Here is a 24,730-nt window from a genome sequence, read left to right on the forward strand (position 1 = left end):
TGTGCGCGCGCGTGTGTGTATATATAAGTACGGCTCGACTCCTTGTCCGCAAAGCAAAGACGACCGAACGATGACTGATGTACAGTACGTGTAGACGCGCGCGTACCGAGTGCACTTGGCAAACATACTTGCACACACACACACACACACACACACACACAGACGTTTACATATGAAGTTGTCAACGTGCCTCGATCCTGATTATCCTCGCTTCTTCCATGTGCATCTTTGCTCTTCTTTTTTTCTCTCTTTTTCTCCCTTACTCTCAACACGCGTATTTACGTTATGTATACATACGCTTCTGACTTATATGTGTCCATGTAACGTGGAGCAGTGGTGTTTCCGCCGTTTTTCTGAGAACATCGAGGCCCCAAGCTGCCGCATATACACAGATCGACGATGCGGCGCGCAGAGAGAGAAAGAGAAAAATGACGACGAGGAGACAGTTAGCAGTTCTGTAAATTTCTCGATCAAACGTGCTACGTATACATATATATTGCTTGGCCGTGATTCCCGGCCAATTGCACGACGCGTGCTACGCGAGATTGATTTAAATCGACACTGTTGTAAAAAAAACTCTAATTTAGAAAAATTTTCGAATTGTACGCTCGACAATGCGTACAAACAATCGATGAAAATTCAATCGTATAATAAATGCAAGTTTTGGCCACCAGATGACGAGTACCCGTTTACGAGTAAATCTGCAAGTGGTTGAGTCAAGGTGGTTGTATAAACCAAAGCGGCTCGATTAAAAATCAGAATTCAGACAAAAATAATAGTAACGTTGATAAACTCGTAGCCCGCTTTAACTGATTTTATAAGAAAGCAGAAACCCTTGCCTATTACGAGGCTGTTCTCGACTATATACGTTGTATCGCGCAGCCTGTTCACCACTGGATACGCAGCTCCGATACTCGCGCGAACGAATATTCTAGTACTGCATGGTACTGCCTGTATAAAACGTATATAATAACGCTGCAGCGACCACTATTATGCGAGCTCGAACCTTTTAACAGCACGCGCGCAGCAGAGCAGAGCAGAGAGCTCGGAATGTCCGCTCTCTGTGCTTGTATATATATTTGTACAAATGCTTAAAAAGCACTCGACGCGAGGAGAAGAGAAGCTCGCCGAGAGAGAGCCTCGAGTGTTTAGCTATATAATCTCGAGAGCCGCCCGAGCTATATATACGTGCGATGTATATTATAAGCCCTCGTCGATAATATAGCCACTTTTTTGTGCTCGCGAGTTCGAAGCCGAGTCGAAACGTCGCTTATATACCTAAGAATATATTTTTTTTTCGAATTCGATGTCGATACACCTGCCCATTATTAAGAGCTTTCGATACTCGCGTGCCGTGAAAAATGTCTGGCATTTAAAGTGCGGAGCGGTCGAAAGCTCGAAAAGACGAGCTTAAAGCTCCGAACGAGTCGATGATTGAGTATTGTTCTCGAGTGCCATTGGGCACCTGTACGCGTGTGAAATTTAGGCGAGTCCGCGTCGAGTCGAGAATAGCTGCTGCTCAAAAGAGAGAAAGAACGACGATTATATCTCGGACTCGAATCTCGACGTATTTGACAGTTTTCGACTGCGAGCGAGCTGAGTCGAAAAGTTGTTAATTTGATCGGACGCAAGTGTGCGCGCGTGAAATCCCTTTCTCGCTGCTCGTTGTATAATGCATTAGCTGCCTTATTATTATCATAATATTAAATATATATTGTGGCGCCTTGGCCCCATCATAATACATACCATAACTAATGTTGCGCGTGTGAGTAGGATGACGCTGCTGCTCGACAGACAATGCCCGAATATATATATATGTGAGAAGCTCGCGCCTAAGTGTCTCATTGTCGAGGTGGATCGCGCCCGACATTGACGAGCCAATCTCTCGCTCTTTCGAGATGCTTGTAAATCACTCGATGGGCACATAATACTCGCACGCCGTATCTCTATCCATCTACAGTTCGTTAGAGGATTTTTTTTTTATTATACCTCGTGTGTGTGTGTGTGTGTATGTTTGCGCGCCATCGCGGATTAGTGCGTTCATCGCAATAATGCCCTGCTGGCCGATAGCTGCCTCGGCTATATATATAATAATAACAATAATGAACAACGCGAAGATCGTGAATCGAGCGAGCTGCGCCGAGGCCTTCGCGATCGATATCTCAGGCCTCGTAAAACCATCGAATTACGCGCAATAAATCGACAATCATCGAAATAAATTGATATACGCGCACTTCTTTTTTTTCTCTCGTGGCTATATTATACACTTTATGGCACATAAAGCTTATAATGTGGTCGCACGCGTCACGCGAGTCGCGACAAAAGACGGACGCTTTCCTATACACGCTATATACATTCCCTATTTAATACTTGACACGAATGACTAGACTGACTAAATGATCCCGGCGCTATCGTCGAGCTAAGATCATTACGAGATACACGAATCTTAACCAATATAACACTGAGCCGGGGCCCCAATGTCGACGACGACGACGACGACGACGACACATCTCCGAAAATCCGATTATGCTATACCGATCGGGGAATCGTGCGATCCTCCGAGACGAAGGAGCCAGATTATCTCTACATGCACATGGCACTTTACATTATTTTTGCAGCTATAAAGGATAATTTTTTTTTTGCCTGTATCTTCGTCGGGCTGACGAGGGGCTCCGGCTTTATTAATACATATTATATATATCGATCCGATCGCCGCCGCATATATGCGCGAAGGAGAGCTCGCTATAAATCGGATTATCGCCGCGTATCACGCATCATTGGCCGTCCCAAGGCAAATACACACACACATCTCGTATAATATATATTTGCGATTCGCCGCATCAGTCAAAAGAGAAGATCGCCAGCAGCAGCAGCAGCAGCGTCACTTTTCGAAAGACGTCTTCGTTATATTGCACGCACCAAGTATCATCGAGCCACTGTTGTATATACATAGGAGAGTTTTGCGAAAAATTTGCCCGCGCAGATCGCGACGATAAACCGGAAGAAACTTGCTCGGCTGGAAAAAGGATTTTCGATCCGAGCTGCGCGTATATATATAATGAATAAATTATTTTCAATTATAATATGCGTTGCGGAGCTACGCGCACACAACATTTGTGATTTATTTATCATTATCGAGCAAAAGTTCACGAGTATCGGGCAAAAGCGCGGCGCGCCTAATGAACGATTGTATCCACCGTTACTTTTCTCGTTTGCGCTCGCGCGTCTATAAGCAGCATTATTACATTATGCGCCGCGCGTCTGCACACGCGTAATTACAGCTCCTTCCGTGCGCCTAACCGATTGGGTAAATTGCGGAAAAAACCTCCTTTATTTTTTCTTCATTCGCTTAATGATTTTATAAATAACGTCACTTGGCTATATTTATAATGTTATAACTAAAAATAATACATATAATAGCCGCGATAATTGATTGCTTACTCTCGAGGCGGCTCTAAAAAAAAAAGTTGGCTCCGAGCGATTAACGACGCATACGAAATGTGTATAGAAGGCGCGATCCGAGGAATTATAATATGCAAACACTCGTATTAGCTGATCTACAAGACGCGAAACTGCTGTCCGAAAAATGTCGAATTCGCCGACAGACGATCTCTTCCTCTTGCCTCGCTGAATGACGGCCGTTTTTTTCCTCTCGTCGTTAAAACAGCGAAAAAAGATTAGCGTTTAACGACGAATCGTATATACCTGCTATATATCTATGTGCGATGATACATTCGTATATTGCACGCGCGATTTTATACAAAGGCCACTACTACTACTACACGTTAATATAAATGTATATACGCGCGTTCGAGGCGCATTAGCATCGCTATCAAAAATGACATCGTCTCTTTGATTGCTTAATCTAAGCGCTCGCGCACGCTTCTCGACACTCTTTCTCTGTGTTTTAAAAAGCTTTCGGACGTTCGAGGCTGCTGCTGCTTCGTGGGAACAGGCATCGTCGTCACCCGTCCGCGTCTTTCGTCACGCTTCGACGGCGGATGAATAAGAGGAGTCAGAGGAAAGAAGTAACACGTTTGCGACCGATTTATTTCCTCGGCTATCCAGAACGAAATCATAAATAAACAATTAACACTCGGAGATCGATGTATCATATGATATCCACGTAAGTATTATGCAAAGTTTAAAGCCGTCGTCGGGCAATTGTCGAGGTATATAATCGAGTCCTCTTGCAAATCGGCGGAAACGCGATACACGAAAAGGGGGGAAAAATTCAAGAGTTACGATCAATATTTGCCAAAAAAGCAAAGAAAAAAAATGTTTTTGACTCGTGTGCAGGGAAAAACGTGACCCGTTCTCCTCTCTCTCGTACATTATACACGTATATTACATTGCAAGGCAATAATACGTGGTCCCGCCAAACGCAAGTGGAGTGTAAATACAAGAGGCGCGGACGGACCGATATGTGTGTGGAAATATACGTTTATTCTGCGAGTATATATGTGTGTATGTAGGTACTCTTCGACGAGATAAAGGAATTAGTGTCAGCTGCATGTCGACGACAAAAGAGAGACAAGGTGATTTTTTTTTTGCTCCTTTTTTTTTTTGTTTGCGCCATTCGTAAATCAATATATGAAATTTGGCGTTCGCTCGTACGTTTTTTTTTCTTTGGTTTTAGCCACAGGATATCCTGCTTCAAATTCATCCTACCGCGCGGAGATATAATAATATTTATACCTGCATACTTTCGAGCTTGCGCGTCCGCGCGACGATCGTAATCGCGCGTTGCGCAACGGCGCGCAGTGATAATAAAGAGACATTTTTCTAACTTTCTTTTAGTTAAACCGTAAAAGTATTGTAAACAAAGTGAGCTGGCTTTATCAAAACTTTCATATATAACGGAGAGAAAATTATCTCGCTCGAGAGATTTCTCGGAAAAATCAGCATACGCAAACATTGCACCTGCGAGCGCGTATAACAATCATCGAATTCCGACTGGCATTTCGTAGTAGCGAGTGATAAAATGACCATCATCGCACACCTGTACACGTTTGGAAATTTGATTATCCGGCTCTACGACTGTGGCGCCCGGAACACGAAAAATTCCTCGCTTTTGCTTTGTATAAAGATTATAAGTATACTAATTATTATTGCGTAACTTCGACGGCGCCTAAATGAGATTGACTTTTGCACCCCTTGCGTAATTTTTAAAAATCCGCTCGATGATCCTCGCTTATACTCGAGTGAATCTCGACGGGCTTATGTCGGTGATATACCGACAGCTTAAACTTGAGGATATATCCTTCGCACCTGTGAAAAGGCGTAGCACTTAGATACCAATTGCGTCATCACCGGCGAAACGTAGGGATTAGTTTTCGCATTACAAACGATTATTTCCATGTATTTATTTAACGCTTATAATAGGTATATTTAAATAAGAAATACTAATTATTTTTTCATGAAAATATTAAATATTATTCTGTAATTAAATCGCCTGACCTCAATTTAAAAAACCCTATGTTATCACATTGTGCTTAATATACTTGAAATTTGATTTTAAATCTGTCGCCAAGTACGCAGCTATCTTGCACTTACTGCGCTGCTTATGCCACTGTCTATAACATCAGCCAATCACAAGCCCGGAAGGGTGTAATTTCGTCGATCGATTTCGTCGATTTTCTTCCCGCCGCGGTAGTTGTAATTATTGTGCTCAAAAGTTCGGCTAGCTCTCGTTCGTGTTCCCAACCCGTACCCACTCCGTCGAAAGTAGTTATTATATTTATGCTCAATACACTATATAGCCGTGGAGGAGTTGCATGTGATATTTGTAAAGTAATTTGTGTAGCGTCACTATTGTATGATTGGCGCCCTAAATATTCAAACTATTGAAGATTAAATAAAGCTACTAGAATTACTGTATCACATAATATCTCTAGCTTCAACTTTATTAATAAACTAGAGCCACGTCTGAATTCATATTTGAAGTTTTAAATTATTTTGTTTTCGATTGAATCACTTCAATTGCTTGGTATGCAATTTTAAAAAAAATAATAGCATGTTGCAAGGTTTCTTAGCTCAAAAACTTCTAGTAGATAACTTTATAATTTTTCAAGATTGATAAAGTTTCAATGAAGATAATTAATTCTAAGTCCAAGAGTTCCGGGAATTTACATTATTTATCAAATTATCAATAATCGCTAATAAAATATCAACAAAGCTCCTGTATCAGTGTGTCAATATATTTTTTTAACTAAATGTATTTTTGTGTAATCATCTAACTTAAATATATTCTGAATGAATAATTAAAGATTTGTGTAAAAACTTTTGTCATATTATTTAAGATATAATTTATAATCACAACATTGTTTGTGAACCAAAAGATGATACAAATGAAATAGAGCATACGTGGATAAAGCTAATACCTATGTGTGAACTACTGTTAGTAAAGTAGAAATTGATCCAGCATTCTTACTCAATTATTGATTTTGAAAAACTACTTTATCTCCAATAATAATTTGATTTTAATTCAATTTTTTGAAAACTATTCAAAGATTAGAAACACAAATGGAAATTATTAATTTCTTATATAATTTATTATGAAATCCTACAAATTATTATAATTAGATATTTACAGCTGCTTCTTAAAAAATATTTTTACAAATATATAACATTCATAAATAACTATTTTGATTTAATTGATTTCAGACAGTGTTTATGAACCAGTTTTATGTGATATAGATGAATTAAGATCGACTGTTGCATTGAGTACATTACAAATTTCATCAGCTTTAGTTTGCACGGATGCTGACATTTTATCTTTTACTATGGACCAAGTCATAATACGTTTATTATCAAGTTTGACACTTTTTTCTGAATTTTCTGTATTTATTACATCTGACTGAATTGATGGTAAAACTTTATGTGTTTCTTGGCCCTGCTGTGATGGCTTAACCAAGCACCTGTTTAGAATTCCTATTGTGTCAAGGAAAATTTTTTTACAAGATGTATCTGATACACATGAAAACATAAGTGCCAATAATCTATATGACAAATTATGCCTAAGTTTAGTGTATGTTAAAATGATCCTTTCTTTAGTTTTTATTTTTCTAGATTCAAATGTATCACCACACAACTTTTGAACTTTACTAACAATAGCATCTAAAATTTCTAGTCTAGAAATTCCAGTAGCATGGCATAATTTTGCATCAGTTGTTAAAGCATCACTAAACATATAAATCGGAGTTTTTGAACTTTTGTTCATAAGAGCCTTTACAGGGTCTTTCAGGAAATCAACCTCATCATCGTCTTTGTGTTTAAGATAATTACCTTCTATTTTGATAAATTCAAATGGTGGAAAAATGAAACCTGGTTGTTTTTCTACAACACTTGGAGCAGCAGTTGTATATGTGTGATCAAAACTATGCATCTGAATTGTTTTTTTCTTTGGTACTGTCTTTAATTCTAAGTTATGAGGCAAATTTAATGATGGAACAGCATTTTTGTATAACCTTTTCCGCAAGGTTGGCATATCTAGAATTAAATATTTAGAATGTATTTTTATTTATAAACTTGACTGAAAGTTTGCATAGATTGAAATTTATCCTTACCAGGTAATATATAGTCTTCTTTTTTAAAATGTAATGAACATACTTTCATTTTTGGTGGCTTGATTTCTGATACCCGTAAACATTGTTTCCATGCTTCATATTTGTCTATTGGGCCAGAAAAATATTTACTTGTAATTTGGTGTTGATTGGGCAGTGGAAACGAGTGAAAACTAATATCATTGTAATCATTTCCACGACTACTGCATCCAGGTACACCACAGCGTTCTCGTGTTTTGGACATTTTCAATTTTTTTTTGTTTGTTATTATCTCTGTGACACTAAATTCATCAGTCAACCGAAATCGCCGAATGTAAACTCAACTTGACGGTTGGTAATTGCTGTACATAACTAAAAGCACCTAAGGTCTGGTATAAAGATGGCGGGGACAGACCGCTATCTAATTGACACTGCACGAGATTTTTTTAATTCAACAAACTGCAGTGGTAACATATGACATAATTTTTGTAACGTACGTTAAAATTTATTGACTTACATGCAGAATCGACATTTAATTTGACGTTCGTTGTACAGAAAACAAAAAAGAAGCCTATCTAAAATGTCTACTCCAACAATGAATTTACTACGACATCTATCGTACATGGATAATACTAGTGAAGTTTTTTACTTCTTCTACAGACAAAAAATATTTACCTTTCACAAGCTTCGTTTAAAATTATTGAAAGTACCTATTTACAGCGATCGCGACTACAAGTATTTTAGATTTCGAAAAATTATCATGTTCAAAAACAAAAGATAGCTATGAGATATGATTTTTAAATCTCCCGCTCACAATTTTAAGTTGGCTGCGCATGTTGGCTCGCATCATGCAGTATGCACATTGCACATAGAGCCGCATGCCCCGGCCCGCATCATGTGTCGATCGTCTAACACGTGCTGCTAGAAAGGCTAAACTTTTCACTCGTGCTCAGAGTTGTTTGTCATATTATCAATTGTCAATCATAAATTAAACCTAACTAAAGTGAATTAGATTAAATCAGTAATCATGTCGAGACCAGAGCATTTAGCACCACCAGACATTTTCTATAACGAGGATGAAGCAAGAAAATATACCTGCAATTCTAGAATTATTGAAATCCAAACAAAAATGTGTGAACGTGCCCTAGAATTGTTACTATTGCCGGAGAACGAGTCATGTCTGTTATTAGACATTGGTTGTGGCTCAGGACTGAGTGGTGAAGTTCTTGAAGAACATGGTCACACTTGGATTGGAATTGACATTTCCAGAGCTATGTTAGATATTGCAAAGAAAAGAGAAGTGGAAGGTGATGTTATTTTATCAGATATGGGCCAAGGTTTACCGTTCAGAGCAGGACAATTTGATGGTGTTGTTAGTATATCTGCTCTACAGTGGCTGTGCAATTTAGATAACAGTAGACACGGTCTGAGAAAAAGGTTGGATGTATTTTTTTCTTCACTTTTTGCTTGTCTAAAAAATGGCGCTAGAGCTGTTTTTCAATTCTATCCAGAAAATGATGACCAATTGAATCTGTTAGAAAGTGCCGCATGCAAAGCTGGATTTTCTGGTGGAAGAATGATTGATTTTCCAAACAGTAAAAAAGCAAGAAAAGTCTTTCTTGTTTTAATGACAGGTGGAGTAACTACTGTTCCAGTGGATTCACTTGCTCAACAAAACAGATGTACGGTTGGAAAAAATATGAAGAATAAAAATGGTAAAAAAGATCCTCTGCGAGGTACCAGACGAGATTGGATTATGAAGAAGAAAGACAGATTCCGCAACAAAAATAAAGAAGTCAAGGCTGATTCAAAGTATACTGGTCGCAAAAGGAGTAGATTCTAATTCTTTCTGTGAATTGTTTTACTTTTCTTTAAATCAAAATATGATTACTGTTTTAGAATGTACATATTTTTAATTATTTATAATAAAAATTTAAGTCAAAAACATAGTTAACGAGTTTCTTTATGTTTACATAAGTACCAAAATTAACTTACTTCAATAACTTTACTATTTATGATAGGCTCAACTATAACTTGACATCTATGATATAGATTAAATTTGAAATATTATTTGGTCAAAGCAAATCATTTTGTATCATTTTTAAAAATGAGTTGAAATAAAAGACTAAAATTGAAATAGATAAATACCGCAACTTTTTAAATAAGAAATACCATACTGAATATAGATTTTCAAGGTTGATTAATTATGATACAAAGGTCACTGAAGAAAATGATAAAAAAATCATTTAGTAATAAAGTAATTTAAACCATGGTAAAATTTACATCTTGTACACTTTTGAACACTTTTTAATCTTTCTAAAATTTAAATTTTTGAATAAAAAATTTTATTACCTGAATATTCATTGATTGTTACTTCTGAGTACAGTAATAAAAAAATTTGATGAAAAGATATTTGATTATTGCTTCCAAATGATTGTTATGTATTTAAAGAATAATAATATTTGATAGGAATACTTATGATTTGAATCACATTAAATCGTTTTGTTTTGATTTTATATTCATTTTAACTTTTATTATATTTACTATTATGGAGTAAATGGAGCGAAAAGTTTTTTAAAATGTTCCATTCCGAGCTGACGATGGATTTATATGGAAATTGCTCAAAGCAACTGCACCTTTATTATGTCATAATTTCAATATTTATTACTTTCTATCATAAAAATATACGACTTATAAAAGGAATGATAATGAAATACTAGAAAAAATTTGTAAGTTATGACATTTTTTTGTGTTCTTTCGAGTATTATACTTAATCACAATTACAATCATATTTATTGAATAACACTTAGCGTATGTGCTATTGACCTATGAGTAAATCAGTTTATTAAATATATTTGCTTATTTTATCTACTTACCAGAGTGTATGAAATGCTTTTTTTCCGAAGTTTACTCCAAATCTCATAATTAGTTACATGAATTACAAAAGAACAGGTGCAGTAATCGCAATCAATTAAACATCGAAGCCGCTTTTACGATGGCAATTGACGAACGTGACAATTATAAAGTTTACATTCATGTGCATGATTTTGCAATTTTGTTTAGAATTTTGCTAAAAATCTCAAATGGGGGAACATTTTAATATATCGCAATACCAGATATGAAAAAGTATAAATAATACGAATTTTCGTTTACTCCTCGTAATCTCAAACTGTCATCAAATCTCTATTCATTGAACTCTCTCATAAGATTCATAATGAAGGTACTGCAAGCAGCAATTTTGATATTTTCAATCATCAGTATCACAACTGCAGGTAACTAAACGTACAAAAAATCTATGTTATCCTAGTTCATCATAAAATTAACTTGAAAATCTAAAAAAATATTTCGAAATTGATCGATCTAGGAAAATTGAGAATAACCGATGGCGATAAAGCGAAAGTCGGTGCCTACCCTTATCAAGCTTACTTGAGATCGGCGTCGTTCAGAGGCAACGAAGATGAATTATTTTGCGGCGCGACAATTATCAGTGACAGAATTTTGCTCACAGCTGCTCATTGCATTAGTAGAGCAATTATGTAAGTTTTTAAAAAAACTGTTTCCCGCACAAGTGCATATAGAACAAACTTTAAACGAAAATCTTTTCTGTTGATTGCAGCAACTCTACCAAACTCGACATGGAAGTCGTGGCAGGAGTTACTAATCGAGATGAACCGGAAGCGATGGCCGTTTACAAAGTTCAAGACTTCAGGATGCACGAGCACTATGACCATGTGAGTACAATATTGTATCGTCATGACGATCCAGGAACCTCATGGTTTTATAAGCATTTGTTTTAATTTTAGGTCGGGGAAAAATTTACAGTAGCCACTAATGACGTTGGTTTGATCCGAGTAGACAAGCCAATCGAATTCAACGATAAAGTTCAACCGATTCAGTTGTCGACCGAAACACCAAAAGCTGGTTCTTTGATCACATCTACCGGATGGGGCTTCACTTTAGAGGTAGAACATATTTTCGTATTAATTAATAATTTTGTTCTGGATAATCCTAGGTACACTTTGAAAGAAAAGTTTCTCAAAATAAAATATACTTTTTCCAGGACAAAAACGCTGCACAACGTCATTTGAACGAAGTTAAGCTGATGGTGGTAGATAGGGATGTATGCAATAAAAAATGGTCGCGTTTGAACATCACAATTCCTGAGGATCTCATTTGCGTAGCCGGTCAGAATAAAGGCGATCACTCCGAGGATCACAAAGGATTATGTAACGTAAGTAATTCACTTTGAACAAAAAAAATTTTTTTTTAACATTCATCGATTTAATCAACGCGTTGTTAACGATTTTCCGATTTTCACAGGGCGATTCCGGTAGCTCCAATGTACATAACGGACGTCTCGTTGGAGTTTCGAGTGCTGTTCACTTTTGCGGTGACAGTTACGATTATCCGCAATTGCTCTCGGACGTTTACCATCACAGGTCTTGGATCGAAACCAACATGGATCGTGAAGGTCACAAGACATTTTTGCAAGCCATTATATCAAATGTTAGTGGCAAACACTGATACGTGAATGTTGTAATAATACTGCAATAATATTTATTGTAGTAATTTTGTAATAATAATGCAATAGTATTGTAATAATATATAATATCTGTAATTTTAATCAGTAGATAAGAGAAAATATTTTTCTCTCAATTTCTACGTTTTAAAATTGATTTAAGAATAAAAATCAAATTGACTTAGCTGGCGTGAGTTCTTACATTATTACATCATTCAAATCTCTTCCATTTCAAACTTGGACTTTTTATAGTATTGAATATCAAATAAATTTTAATGAATATGTAAACAACAGCTCTGTCTTCTGTGTTTAAATAAACCGCGCCAATTTTCGTATAACTACCATCTGTCGGTCAGAAGTTGAAACTGGCATGCGTATTCAGCTTTACACAACACTGAGCACATGCACATTGCACACATTCTCCGCATTGTTACTTGTTTAACCCAAACTACAATCGACGTCAGTCACTTGCTATCCTCACCGCACGTGCCGGCAACTGTATTTCGTCTATACTCTATCAGTGATCTTAGTGATCTTCGTGAACCTTCAGTGCTAACTTCATTATCAAAAAGTATAGTACGTAAATCAAAATGTCTGCACCAAAGAGGCGTGAAATTGATTACGAAGAAGATTCCGATAGCTCTTCGGAACTTTCGGAAAATGCGGAAATGGAAGCTGAGGATATTGAAGATGAGGTATGTTTTCACACTCTTATTGTGAATTCACCGTTTTATTTACTGTACCTATAAATTGCTATTAAAACTTATTTTCACTCTTAACCGGTTCAAGTTTGGCTTGAAACACGTGCTTGAGCTTATATGAAGTATAAACTTATAAGCATATAAATTTAAAACATTTTAATGGAAATCTTAGAGTAGATAAAACTTCATGTCACAAAGTTTCCACGAATATCTAGACTATTCAGACTATATGAAACTTTTAATACCTTTTTTGCATGTGAAATTGACACATTTGAAGCACAGAGTTTTTGGTTACTCGTGATATATGACAGCTGTATAGCTGGTTGCCATTCATACAGGCTGAAACTAGAATAGCTTATCAAATGTTAAACATTAATTAAATTACAATTTTAACTACGTGTTTAAAATTATTAAAAAATTTATAATTTCAGGATGAAAATGAAGAAGGAGAAGTGATGGTTGATTTCGAAGGCAGAAATCCTATTGACTCCGATTTTCATGGAATAAAAAATTTACTTCAACAACTTTTCTTGAAGGCTCATATAGACCTTAGTGGATTGACCAACTACATAATCAGTCAAAATTTCATTGGCTCTGTTGTTACTCAGTCAATGGATGATGTGATGGAAGATGATGACGATGATGATGAAGTTAATATTTTTGGAGTCACTACTGTTGTTAATATTTCGGACAGAAGGGTAAATATTTTATCATTTATTTAGTTGGTAAAAATGCATTGCAACAATTATTCATTTTAAATTTTTGTTTATTTCCAGGAGGAACAATGTATTAAAGATTTAAGAACTTTGTTAAAACAAATGTCCGATGAACATGCCCCAGATTATGTCAAAAAATTTGTAAACCAAGTTCTGGAAGAAGGCGATGGACCAATGGGATTATTGATCAATGAGCGATTTGTTAACATTCCATTACTCATTTCAATTCCCCTACTTGAAAATCTTCTCTCAGAATTAAGCAGAGCAGCAAGCAAAAATCCTTCTTACAAATTTAAATATTACGTATTTATTTGTAAATTATACAAAGTGGACGAGGCAACCTTGACTAAGAAAATGAAAAATAAAAATAAGGACATGGAAACCATTATTTGGAGCAATCCAGAAGAAGAATACTTTTTGGACGATGCACTTTACAGTTTTGAATTCAGCGTTCAGAAAGATTCAGATAATGGTCTAACGGGAGAATGGGAAGAAGACGATTGCGAAATGACACCAACCAGAAAAGTACTAATATTCGAGGCAGAAAAACTACCACAAATAGTTGCCAAAATCAAAAAACAAAGTTCAAAGTGTTAATAAAGTAATATAGTATATTATTAATATAGTATATTACTGCTTTAGATCGGAATAAAACGAAAAGACCCAGGGCAAATGTAATTAATTAATTATGAAAAATTGATTTATATAGTACTGATTGTGTGCATAAAATACATTTTTACATGTATAAAATGTAAAAGTGTTCATGACATCTTTGGTAAAGTTGATAACGCCAGTAAAGAATGAAATGTCAACACATTTTTTTTTATCTTTTTAATAAATTGTATAACAATTATTGAACTATATATCTTTAATTTTTATTTCTAAACACTGCTAACATTTTATAAACGTTTTATTCTACGTGTCTATACAAGTAATATAAATTATCATACAAAATAACTCTAAAAACATTTGAATGTTAATAACGGGAACAATCATTCACAGTATTATCATTTATACAAAGAGTAAAACCTCAAGTTCGTAACTTCATATAAAGGATGGCAGTTTCTTAAAAATTAAAGTTTTTTTGTCTGTATTGATAGCTTAGTTTGATATAATATTAAAACATAATTTACACGAGCTTACAGCTAATAATGATCACTGAATTCCATCACGAGGGTCCGTTAGCGAATTTGAACGAGGTCCTTGTGGGCTTGGCCCTTCGTCGCATGGTCCCTAAAATATTCAACATTTCGGATAATGCCGGTGGCTTGCTTTCCGTCTCTTGCTTTCTTTTTCTCTCTTCCTCCCTCTGCTTCTGTTTATACACAAAGAAAGAATTTAATTAGTACAGCAAACGATTTGAATTAAAATAGTAAATGTAAATTCGAGCCTTACGTCCGTTTGCTTTAAGGTGAAGCGTCCTCCCTTGATTTGATTGATGATGTCGTCAATGGCAGGCTGCTGAGCGGCCGGAGCCTGTTTCCGAGCGATGCCGAGCATACTCTCCATGTCGTTGACGGCCGATTCGTCCTTGTGCTCGGCCACGTTCTGCAGCCTCTCCCTCGTGATGAGTTTGATCGAGGACGAGCCGTTGCCTATGGGAGGAGGCGGCGGCGGCATCATCATCATCGGTGGTGGCGGTGGCGGTGGTGGCGGAGGTGGCGGAGGCAACATCGGAGGTGGAGGCGGCGGTGCCTTGGACTTTTCCTCGAGTTTCGCCTCGAGCTCGTGCAGTTGGCCTTGGAGCGTCTCGACCTGGCGCTCGGCTCTCTCGGCCCGCTCGACGATCAGCTCGAGCTCCGACTCGGCCAGTTTCAGCTTTTCCTCGACGATCTCGAACTCGACGCTGGATTCCTTCTCCTCGAGGCGATCCTGCAGCTGCTGAATGAGCGCGGCGTTGTTCTGCTTCTCCTCCTCGAGCGATCGCTTCAAGGTCTCGACCTCTTGCAGGACGGCGAGCAAGCGACCGGACGGATCGTCGCCTACGTCCATCATGAGCAGAGCCGATTGATGCGCCAAAACGTTTCGCTCTTTCTGGATCTGCATTCAACATAATATACGAGTTAGCTAAAATTCATCAGTATAATTTACAAATAGTTTGACTTACTCGATCTGATTCGATTTTCGCTAATCTTGCGTTCTCACGCTCGCGATCGCACTGGGCCTTGAGAGTTTGCACCTCATCCGCAACCATCTTTGTCACTCTTTCGATATTTTCCTTTTGCAGTCTTAATTCCTTCATCTTTTCCTCATCTATAGACAAAAAAATTTGTTTGTTTAAGTTTACATGCATGTAAATGAATTAACAAGTTTACTATTGATTTATCAAAAAAGTCTATAAAAAGCATCTACATATTTTTTCATTTCAGCCTGATGTAACTAATACATGTAAGGTCTTATAAATAAAACAAAAACGATTATTGAAAAACTATATTCATGTATAAGTTGAATTTTAACAACAATTTCAATACAACATAATCAATAAAAAAAACGGTTTTTTCTCGACACGAACAATAGCTAAATTTTCAACATTGTACGATTATGCAAAATTGTAAAACTTTTCCAATTGACGAATAGGTACTTACCATTTTGTCTCGCTTGTTTTTCTTCGTCCAGTTGAGCCGTGAGCAGAGTCACTTGTTCCTGCGCCTCGAACTCTTGAAGCCTAGCCGAGTTCAATTCCGTTTGCAACTTGGCTACTTCTTGACTCAATTCTACAATAGCGCAGTATCGAAATAACAAAAAAACCATTTGAGCACGTTAGTATCGATTGTTCGATCGAGCCTTGAAAATAAATATATGAATGCGAACGGGGATAGGGAAAACACTCGCCTGTGACGGTTTCGCGCAGCTGGTCTATGTCGTCGGACTGATTGTCGACCTCGTCCGGCAACTCGTCCGCGTCCAGAGCATTGGGATTCGATAGCAGGTACTTTTGCGTTATCACCTGCGAGCGCCTCTTTAGCTCGCGATTCTGCCTGTACCACTGAAAAAAAGCAAGTTTTATTCGTTATTATTTTTTCTTTTTCATTTCAGTCACCGAGGTGCGCACTATACTCTCGCGTGTATAGTGCCGGGCAGCGGTTTCGCGCGCCCCGGCGAAAGAGAGAGAGAGAGAGAGTTAATTAAGCAAGCGCAAGAACGAAAAAAAAGTCATCTAAGCGAGATGGAACGAGTGCCTACTTGAGACGCTTGCTGCATGGCCTTGTGCATTGCTCCCGTTTCGACTTGATACTGCCGTTTGAGCTGCTCGTACTCCTTGCACACAGCCTCGGACACTGTGGATAGAGAAAACAAAAAAACACACACACATACACATTTTAGAAACGATATACCAATTCTCGTATAGCATTGTGCATGGAAACGATCGAAAAACTCTCGAGGAGATATCGACGAGTCGATGGATCCTCACGAGTCGTTGAACACGTAACAAGGTCAGGGTCGAAAGGGTCGCGGGTCAGCACGTAATGCAGTATAGATATATAATATTCATAAAGCAAATTGAGATTCACGTTATATTACCTGTCCGCATTTTTTCCAGCTTCTCGGTCTTCTCCTGCATCTGGCTCTGCAACGTGCCATTCTGCTTGAGTAGCTGCTGGTACTTTCTTTCGAGATTCGCGTTCTCTCTGCTCACTGTAATTGCAAAACAACAACGAAAAAGAAATATAAGTGACTCGGTCGTTTAGGGACAAAAAATTAATCATCCAATTTTCAACATGATTCATTCCTCGCGCGCGACAATGGGTTCGTTATAATATATGCTTAATCATAAATTCACGATGCTCTTCTCTCGGACGATCGAAATTCGTCACTCGCCGCCACTCGAACGAATTTTTCGGAATCGCTCCGAATTCGAAGATCGAAACTCGCGATAGTCGAACGAGCGCGGAGATGCAAGAGAAGAAAAATGCCAGAAAACAGCGAAAGCGGCAAAAAAGGCGCTTGGCGCACGTAATCTCATTAAAATATACGCATATAAAGCGAGTGTGAAGCGACATAAGCAATATATATATTACGCATGTATTCGAGAAGCGCATCGCGGCCCCGATCGTCCGAGGAGGAGGTGGAGGATGACTAAGAATCCACTCTGCATTCGAATCACGTGACTCATGCGAATTCGCGGCGCGTAATATATTATATATACCTACGAACACACGCACATAGTAGTGGCACACAAGTTATGTGGCGCGAACCTTGAACTATCAACGGCAGCAGCGGCAGTTACGTTTTTCCGATGAATTTTTTTACAAATAGAAAAGGCATATCATCTCTCTCGACCGTTGCCTGCACTGTTGCTATTACTATTGCTACACGGCGCGATGACATGAAAATGTATTTAAGCTTCGCTTTATTGTGATTCACTGCTCAGCGCGGCGCTATCGAATGCGAAAGTTTTCTCTCTCTCTTTCTCTCGATCGCGCCGTAATCTAGAAAAAAGCGAACTCGTATAAGCGATTATTCGCGCGTAAGCCTATTTTCTTATCGCATTGTTTTCTCCTCCTCCTCCTCCTCCTACCCCGATTGAGAGAGAGAGAAGCAGGCATTATCAACCCTTGGATATCTCGGATTTATAATACAGCTGGGTAAAAGGGTGACGACGTTGATTCAATCTACTTTTCTGCGAAAATGTAAATGATTAATCCCGAGTCCCAGCTGAATTCAAACGCACCCACGTAAATAGCTGCTCCGGCGTATATATATAGGAAGCCGCCTATAGTCGAATTCAAAAGAGCGTCGCCTCGAATGAAAGAGGAGTCTCGCGTTATAATGTACGTAATATACCATTCGCCGCATCCCCGGCTGAAAGCCCTCGACCTATATATCAAAACCGAGTTTCTTTTTCACGCACTTGCAGCCTATACCCTTACGCAGCTCGACTATCCTTTTTTATAATTCGTAAACTCCTTTTATACTCGCGTTTACCCTCTGCCCAGGCTCGAATATAAAGAAAGGCCACGCGGCGCGTCGCGTTGCCAGGGGAGGTATCGCTTCTATACACGCGTTTCAATCGTATAATATACATTCGGTCTTAGGAATGGATTTAGTATTTTTTTAGTACTCACCAGCCTCGCTCTTTTGCAAAAGCATCTTCCTCTTCCTCTCGGCGTCCTCGTACCTCGCCTTCCACTTTCCGGCCTCCTGGAAGCTATTGCTCCTGTTGAGGCTGTTATTTAGTGCTGCTGGTGTTGGTGCTTGCGCTGCTGCTGCTGCTGCTGCGACCGAAGTACCGTTGAAATGATGATGATTGTTGCGACTAGCAAAGTGATTGAGGCCCCCGGGGCTATTGCTGCTGTTTATACCGCTGTTGTTGGCATCGAAATGCTGCTGCTGCTGTTGCTGGTAACTGTTGGCACGGGCAAGTCTCGAGGGACTGGCGATGCCGCTGCTACTACCATTGCCACCACCACCCCCACTAGCAGCGGCGGCGTCGAGCTCTTCGAAGGCAGCCCTCTGCGCCGCCACCGACATCGATTTTCTACCACCAGCTTGCTGCTGTAGCTGCTGTTGTTGTTGTTGTTTTTGTTGGTGCGGCTGCTGGTGCTGCTGTTGAAAATTATGATGATGATGATGATGATGATGCAGATTGTTGTTGGAGCCGCCGACCGATCTGAGACTGGCGATGCGCTCCTGCAGTCGCGAGTTGACCGGCACCGAGGACTTGGGCACCGGTATCTGCGACGGCGAGCCGGGCAGCGAGTTGTTGCTCGTCGTCGTCGACGTGGTCATCCCACCCGACGGCCGCAGATTGGCGAACGGATGATTGCCGTTCGACAGGCTGATGTTGAACTCGCTTCGGTGCATCGTTGTGACGTTATCTATCTCAGCTATATTTTTGCTATGCTCCCACGCACAGACCTGCGATACAAACGTATACACCATCGTTAATTCGAGCTTTTTAATTGTCTTTTAATGAGAAAAGTCGCGTGACGCGATCGACGCGCTGAGGTATCGAAAATCAATACACAAGCTTGAGCCGGGGAAATTTACGTATTACAGGTCCCCTGCACGGAATAGAAAATCGAACGATTCAATGGAAATCGATACGAGCGAGCGACGCGTGGCTCAAAATTTCAGATTAAATTTTCACGCGATAACGCGCGTAAAAAAGCACAAAAAATCGATAATCTCAAGCGCCGAGCTGGCCAAATATCGACTTGACGTATTGCGCGACTAATTACATCGTCGCGTCTCATGACATAATACGTACACGCACTCGCATTCACGTGCGCATACGTTACATACTTGTGTGCCTGTTATGTGTGTATTGTATGTGTGTGTGCAGGCAGTCGCGTGTAAAAGCTGTCGGCTCGAGCGCCCAGACTGTATACATACATGCTGCAAGCGGGCTTACATATTACACCGGAGCTCTCGTCGTCTACGTATAATATATACACAGCACCAACTTCACAGTCGAGCTCGTGCTCACGTGCGTCTCGTGTCATGAGCTATATACTACGGGGGGATGAGAGCCATACAGTCGCCTGCTGCCATGAGTAGGGTCATCGTGACGCGCTCGCTATATAGTACTATACAACAAACAAACGCGCCCCGTAAAAAGTAAAGCCTTTATATTTACACGCGTCGTTGTGCCGTGCCAAAGCTCGCTGTCGCATGCATATAGATGAAGATGTGTTATAGTATATAAGGGAAACCCACTTGGTGTTGGTAAATACTTTTACAGCGCGGTGCGCATCGTCGTATATACGTAAATAAATGTGCGTGGCAAAATATATATACAGTGGGCAGAGAGAAATGCACGTATCGCATACAAGTGCAAGAAAGAGACGCGCGTACTGCAGCTTAATGGAACTTAATAATGCGCTTGCGAGTCTTCTAAAAATAAGACGAAACTCGCGCGGATCGTAAGAGCCCTTCGTTATACAGATGCACATCCTCTCTCTCTCTATCTCTCTCCTTCCCACAGTGATCTTTTTTAACCAAGAGCTCCTGGAGGAAGACATTTTTTTGCTTCGGCTCAAAGCCTCTTTTCGAGCGGGTGCGATTACGAAAATACAATCGCGAGCGATAGCGATTTAATTTATACACTCGTTTGATTGCTTACGCGCGGTCGAAAGGTGAAAGCGGGGCTTTTAAAAATTCGACTTCCTGAAAAGTACGCGCAACCTTGTATCAGGTATATAAGCATTGTCTAGAACATATTTGCGGAGAATTCACGCCGACTCGACGACGCCTCGCTTATTAAAGTTCTAAATGGAATATTCAAGTACGCGTGCGATATACAGCGCAGCAACTGCTCGCCGAGTCTATGATATTATTAACGACGAAGAAACCGCATCGTAAGTATACTTTAACTCCGCGCGTCTCGAAAATGTCATTGCGAAGAAAAAAAATAAGCGCAATAATTTTTCGTCGTGTGTTCTGCGTGTGGAACTTTACCCACGCAACTGTGCGCGCCCGGCTCGACGAGTCGAGTATTAAAGATACGAATCCGCGAGGCGCGCGTACTTCGATGCTATATAGCTCCGCATGCAGCAGCGCAGCAAGCACAATGTAGTTGGTGTAGTGATAGACGCGATAAAAACGGCAACAGAATGTGTGTGTGCGTTGTCTGCGGACATTTAAATGAGAATGGCTCGCTCTCGCGATAATGTAACGAGCCATACATAAGTATAAAATATCTTTATTGTCTCTCGCGGCAGAAGGGGTTTGCGAATGCGAATATAATAAGCGCCGAAGAGACACAATGGGCCAACTTAATTACCGTTTCCGCATTATGTATCGCTGCCGCGTATTATGCTATATAAAAAAATAATACGTGCTGTACAAGACAGAGACTTTCTTCGTGTCAAAAGTCGTCCTATCGCATATACCTGCTGTACGTACGAATCGACAGATTTGAAATCGAAACGATAAAAGTGTAAGACATGTCGTGCCAAAGAGAGACAATCGCCTGTTTTCGCTCGTTTCTTATCGCCGTGTATTTGTGTAACGTGTATAAGGCTTTATCGATTCTTCGTCTTCTTCTTTCATTTTTTACTTTTTCAGAAATAAAATACATAATCTCGGGGAAAGATCGGCCGAGCGAACAAATGAGCGGCGTCGTTCGCGCAGCCTGAAGTGCCATATATCTCGGCTAGTTGTATGCGCCTCAATCAGGCGCATTAAAGCGTGTCATAATAAAAGTTTAAAAGGCGCCCCAGTAGCCAGTTTGTCTCAATGTATTTTGCACATTTGTAATGTCGTCAATTGGAATGCTTTAAGTAGTATGTTGAGAGAACTCGAGTGATCTGTCAAGAATTCCTGCCGGCTATTATACGTGCATCGAAAATGGAAATTCGCACACCTGCAGTGTCGCGCGTATAGTAAAGTAATAGTAAACACGGGCTCGCGCGTGAAACGGAAACAATGACGATCGTCAAGAACGCGGCAGTGCAGTCGCTGGAAAATGAACCGGAGAAAAAAAGACTGCTACACGCGCGCGTGGAAGATCATCGTTGTTGTCACTACGCGGCCTTTTCGAATAGCTCCGACGATCGTCCTCGTTCGAGGCCAATTTTCCAACTTACCGAGCTAAAGACGATCCGGTCCTTTCTCGTTTAAGCTGGCGGCTTCGTGAATGGTCTCCGACGAATCTACATTCTTGGAGCGCACTCGTTTATTCGAAGATAAAAAAAAAGTAACACGTTCACACACCCCAATATTTAGGGATCAAAGGGCTCGATTCACTGACACATGCACCTCACACACGAATGTGTATCGATGATGATGATGTCGTTGTATAGACACTATCGAAGATCGGCGCGAGTCTGAAAGAGTTCGAGACTCGATCGCGGATGACGCGAGACTATCCGCCTCGTCGGAGGCAGTTGAGCGCTGACTCGCTCGCGTATATACATACAACACGGGAGAGACGACGGTACGGGGCTCGCACAGTCTCTCATAAGCGTTTCTCTCTCTTTCTCTCTCGCTCTCGAGTCACTTCTCCGCCGTATAGTAGAAGTGTATATAGTCGTTTTCTTCGCGTGCGTATTGCGTGCGTGTGCGAGCGAGTTCACAGCAGCAGCAGCAGCACACATTTACACATATATATACGCCAGCGCGCAAAAGGCGAGGGACTACTACTTATAAACACACGCACACACACGCAGTCTGCACGCCTTCAGTGCGGGAGATTGCCTGCGTGCATGCAGCACAGCGGCAGAGAACGTCGGGATTTCATTATTATGTATATTGCGCGCGTTAAGAAGAGACGGCGTGCTGAGCGAGAGAGAGAGAGAGAGAACGAACGAAAAACTACATCTTTTTAGTGACTTGATTTTTTTTTCCTTTCTTTCTTTCTTTCTCTCGCGCCCGAGCTCTTCATTCGCTCGTGCTGCAAAGGCACAAGATGTTTAGACTGGTTTTTAAACCTCTTATGCCTTGGCGTCGACGAGCCCTGTATATTTCAAAGTCTGCAGAATCACGTACACGAGAAACGATTGCGTTTTCATTATTGCATGCGGCCTATACTCGCAGGCCACACAGACAGCTCGAGCTCGCTTATTATACAACAAATCGGTGTTAGTAGGCTCGCGAGCAATTTTTGCCAATACTACAAATCGTTATACGGTATACCGATTACCTTTCACCTATATATGTATCGGATCTCGAGTATCGCCAGAGAGACAGAGAGCCAATCGACTCTGCGGTTGAAGTACGCGCGCACCCACGCACGCACACGGCTACTGCGGATCGTTTTTTAATTCCAATCGCTCCGGATAGCCCCTCGCCTTGTAAAACGCCGTAAATTACTGACGAATCTTGGACGTGCCAATGTCAAATTCGTAATTATATGATCGTGGCCTAGAGCTCGAGCTTATCTTCTGTACAGCGTTAGAAGAAAAAAAGAAGAAGAGGAGAAGAAAAAAACATAGAAGCGACGAATATAGATCGGAGCAATGCGTGTTTATGTATACACACACAGTGTTCGTTCGAGAGACTATTTGGAAACTATTTGACTGGCGGCGCGAGGCGCTACGCGTGGGGGCGCATCATCGCCGGGGCTGATGCGGCAAATAGTTTCACACTCTTTATAGATATAACGGCGCACGTTTGCACTGTACTAGGGTCTGAATTTATTGTACAAAGTTTCGAAACTCCGCTCGATAATTCCTTTTTTTTTTATTATTGTATTTCCTACGCCAACGCGCCTGCCAGTGCTGCATGTATCGAATACATGACTCGCGCTTTATGTACACACTCCCGATGACCAGAGGTGAACGATTGGATGTATAACATTTATAAATAAGTCGGAGCTTATCACGGCTGATTATTGAGAATCGCAGCGCGGAAAAAAAGTCTGTATATAACAATCGTCGAGAGAAAAATCGGCATCTAATGGAAAATACGGAGATATGACTCACGCGGCCACGACGACCAAGTACAGTTATAGGATGATGGGTTATTTCGCGTAGCAGCGTGAAACCGCGCGTATATTACAAAAAAAAAGATCGAATTTTTAACAGCGCGAAAAGGTATGAAATTCTCTCCGGAGTGACTCACTCGCGCTACGCTGCCGGTCGCGTCGCCGATTGGCTGCGGATCGTGCGGATTATATTAAAAATTGAATAACATCATCTCTCTCTTTCTCCTCTAGCGTCGAGTAGAGAGAGAGTCGAGATATATGTATCTGTGTGCTCGAGATACATATCGATGATATTATTTAGCTGAGCGAAGCGAAGTCCTACTATTGTTAACTCAGGACGGCCTTGTAAACACGATACCTCAATAACCGTTCAACCGATTGGGTCCAAATTTTTATGGTGCCTTTCTAGCGACCCGAAGATGTGCTGTATAAATTTTGGAATCGATACGATCATTTTTCACCCCTCTATCAACCCTTAAACTATTTACGTGATTCTCGCGTTATATTCATCAGAATTTTTGTATCAATATGTATCTGGAGGATTAAATAAATAAATAAATAAATAAAAATATAAATAAAAAATAAAAAAAATAAAAAAAAATAAAAAAAAATAAAAAAAAAAAAAAAAAATAAAAAAGAAATTTAATAAATAAATAATGCTCTAGATCGAGTTGGAAGCACTTAAATGATATAATGCAAAGAACAAAAAAGATTTATAATATGTTAAATATTTTTATCATCCCTTAACGTCCCCAAGTACGTCTTCAGAAATGTTTTCAGAATTTTTGTGCAGTATTACATCATGCTTATACCCCAATGATATTTATAGGGTAATTTGAATTATGTTATAAATGTTATATCCCTCCTCATATATGTATTTA

At 39.7% G+C, this 24,730-nt stretch overlaps 5 protein-coding genes across 5 annotated transcripts; 3 read left to right on the forward strand and 2 right to left on the reverse strand.

Annotated features, from left to right (window-relative positions):
• Positions 1–6,600: 6,600 nt before the first annotated feature.
• On the reverse strand, positions 6,601–8,115 carry LOC106658864. The gene is made up of 3 exons (XM_014381006.2): positions 8,062–8,115; positions 7,569–7,975; positions 6,601–7,491 (listed from the first exon to the last, which is right to left on the reverse strand). Exons 2-3 carry the CDS (start codon positions 7,807–7,809, stop codon positions 6,674–6,676), a joined length of 1,059 nt encoding a protein of 352 aa, XP_014236492.1. The 5' UTR covers positions 7,810–7,975; positions 8,062–8,115; the 3' UTR covers positions 6,601–6,673.
• A 317-nt stretch (positions 8,116–8,432) lies between these two features.
• LOC106658843 (probable 18S rRNA (guanine-N(7))-methyltransferase) lies at positions 8,433–9,431 on the forward strand. The gene has a single exon (XM_014380976.2). The coding sequence runs from the start codon at positions 8,572–8,574 to the stop codon at positions 9,385–9,387; it is 816 nt and encodes a 271-aa protein (XP_014236462.1). The 5' UTR covers positions 8,433–8,571; the 3' UTR covers positions 9,388–9,431.
• A 1,327-nt stretch (positions 9,432–10,758) lies between these two features.
• LOC106658540 (chymotrypsin-2-like) lies at positions 10,759–12,068 on the forward strand. Its single transcript, XM_014380544.1, has 6 exons — positions 10,759–10,816; positions 10,909–11,080; positions 11,161–11,275; positions 11,348–11,506; positions 11,605–11,775; positions 11,865–12,068. The coding sequence occupies exons 1-6, from the start codon at positions 10,759–10,761 to the stop codon at positions 12,066–12,068; spliced, it is 879 nt and encodes a 292-aa protein (XP_014236030.1).
• Positions 12,069–12,491: 423 nt separating this feature from the next.
• Positions 12,492–14,162, forward strand: LOC106658690 (protein BCCIP homolog). Its single transcript, XM_014380758.2, has 3 exons — positions 12,492–12,758; positions 13,196–13,462; positions 13,541–14,162. Exons 1-3 carry the CDS (start codon positions 12,654–12,656, stop codon positions 14,075–14,077), a joined length of 909 nt encoding a protein of 302 aa, XP_014236244.1. The 5' UTR covers positions 12,492–12,653; the 3' UTR covers positions 14,078–14,162.
• A 285-nt stretch (positions 14,163–14,447) lies between these two features.
• Positions 14,448–22,344, reverse strand: LOC106658689 (shootin-1-like). Its single transcript, XM_014380757.2, has 9 exons — positions 22,012–22,344; positions 18,547–19,339; positions 17,003–17,116; positions 16,664–16,758; positions 16,313–16,466; positions 16,066–16,194; positions 15,588–15,733; positions 14,876–15,520; positions 14,448–14,795 (listed from the first exon to the last, which is right to left on the reverse strand). The coding sequence occupies exons 2-9, from the start codon at positions 19,283–19,285 to the stop codon at positions 14,649–14,651; spliced, it is 2,169 nt and encodes a 722-aa protein (XP_014236243.1). The 5' UTR covers positions 19,286–19,339; positions 22,012–22,344; the 3' UTR covers positions 14,448–14,648.
• Positions 22,345–24,730: the final 2,386 nt, after the last annotated feature.

The sequence above is a fragment of the Trichogramma pretiosum genome, unplaced genomic scaffold (genome assembly GCF_000599845.2).
Source record: "Trichogramma pretiosum strain Unisexual culture from Peru unplaced genomic scaffold, Tpre_2.0 scaffold2, whole genome shotgun sequence".
Lineage (NCBI taxonomy): Eukaryota > Metazoa > Arthropoda > Insecta > Hymenoptera > Trichogrammatidae > Trichogramma > Trichogramma pretiosum.

Excerpts from the sequence above, each read along its gene's own strand:
- LOC106658843 (XM_014380976.2), top strand. The coding sequence starts at position 8,572 with ATGTCGAGACCAGAGCATTTAGCACCACCAGACATTTTCTATAACGAG.
- LOC106658689 (XM_014380757.2), bottom strand. The coding sequence starts at position 19,285 with ATGCACCGAAGCGAGTTCAACATCAGCCTGTCGAACGGCAATCATCCG. Across the intron at positions 15,734-16,065 it reads AAAACAAGCGAGACAAAATG|ATGAGGAAAAGATGAAGGAA; the intron begins GTAAGTACCTAT and ends TTTTGTCTATAG. Across the intron at positions 14,796-14,875 it reads TCACCTTAAAGCAAACGGAC|AAGCAGAGGGAGGAAGAGAG; the intron begins GTAAGGCTCGAA and ends GTGTATAAACAG.
- LOC106658540 (XM_014380544.1), top strand. The coding sequence starts at position 10,759 with ATGAAGGTACTGCAAGCAGCAATTTTGATATTTTCAATCATCAGTATC. Across the intron at positions 10,817-10,908 it reads CATCAGTATCACAACTGCAG|GAAAATTGAGAATAACCGAT; the intron begins GTAACTAAACGT and ends TGATCGATCTAG. Across the intron at positions 11,081-11,160 it reads TGCATTAGTAGAGCAATTAT|CAACTCTACCAAACTCGACA; the intron begins GTAAGTTTTTAA and ends TGTTGATTGCAG.
- LOC106658690 (XM_014380758.2), top strand. The coding sequence starts at position 12,654 with ATGTCTGCACCAAAGAGGCGTGAAATTGATTACGAAGAAGATTCCGAT. Across the intron at positions 12,759-13,195 it reads CTGAGGATATTGAAGATGAG|GATGAAAATGAAGAAGGAGA; the intron begins GTATGTTTTCAC and ends TTATAATTTCAG. Across the intron at positions 13,463-13,540 it reads TTAATATTTCGGACAGAAGG|GAGGAACAATGTATTAAAGA; the intron begins GTAAATATTTTA and ends GTTTATTTCCAG.
- LOC106658864 (XM_014381006.2), bottom strand. The coding sequence starts at position 7,809 with ATGTCCAAAACACGAGAACGCTGTGGTGTACCTGGATGCAGTAGTCGT. Across the intron at positions 7,492-7,568 it reads AGAAGACTATATATTACCTG|ATATGCCAACCTTGCGGAAA; the intron begins GTAAGGATAAAT and ends ATTTAATTCTAG.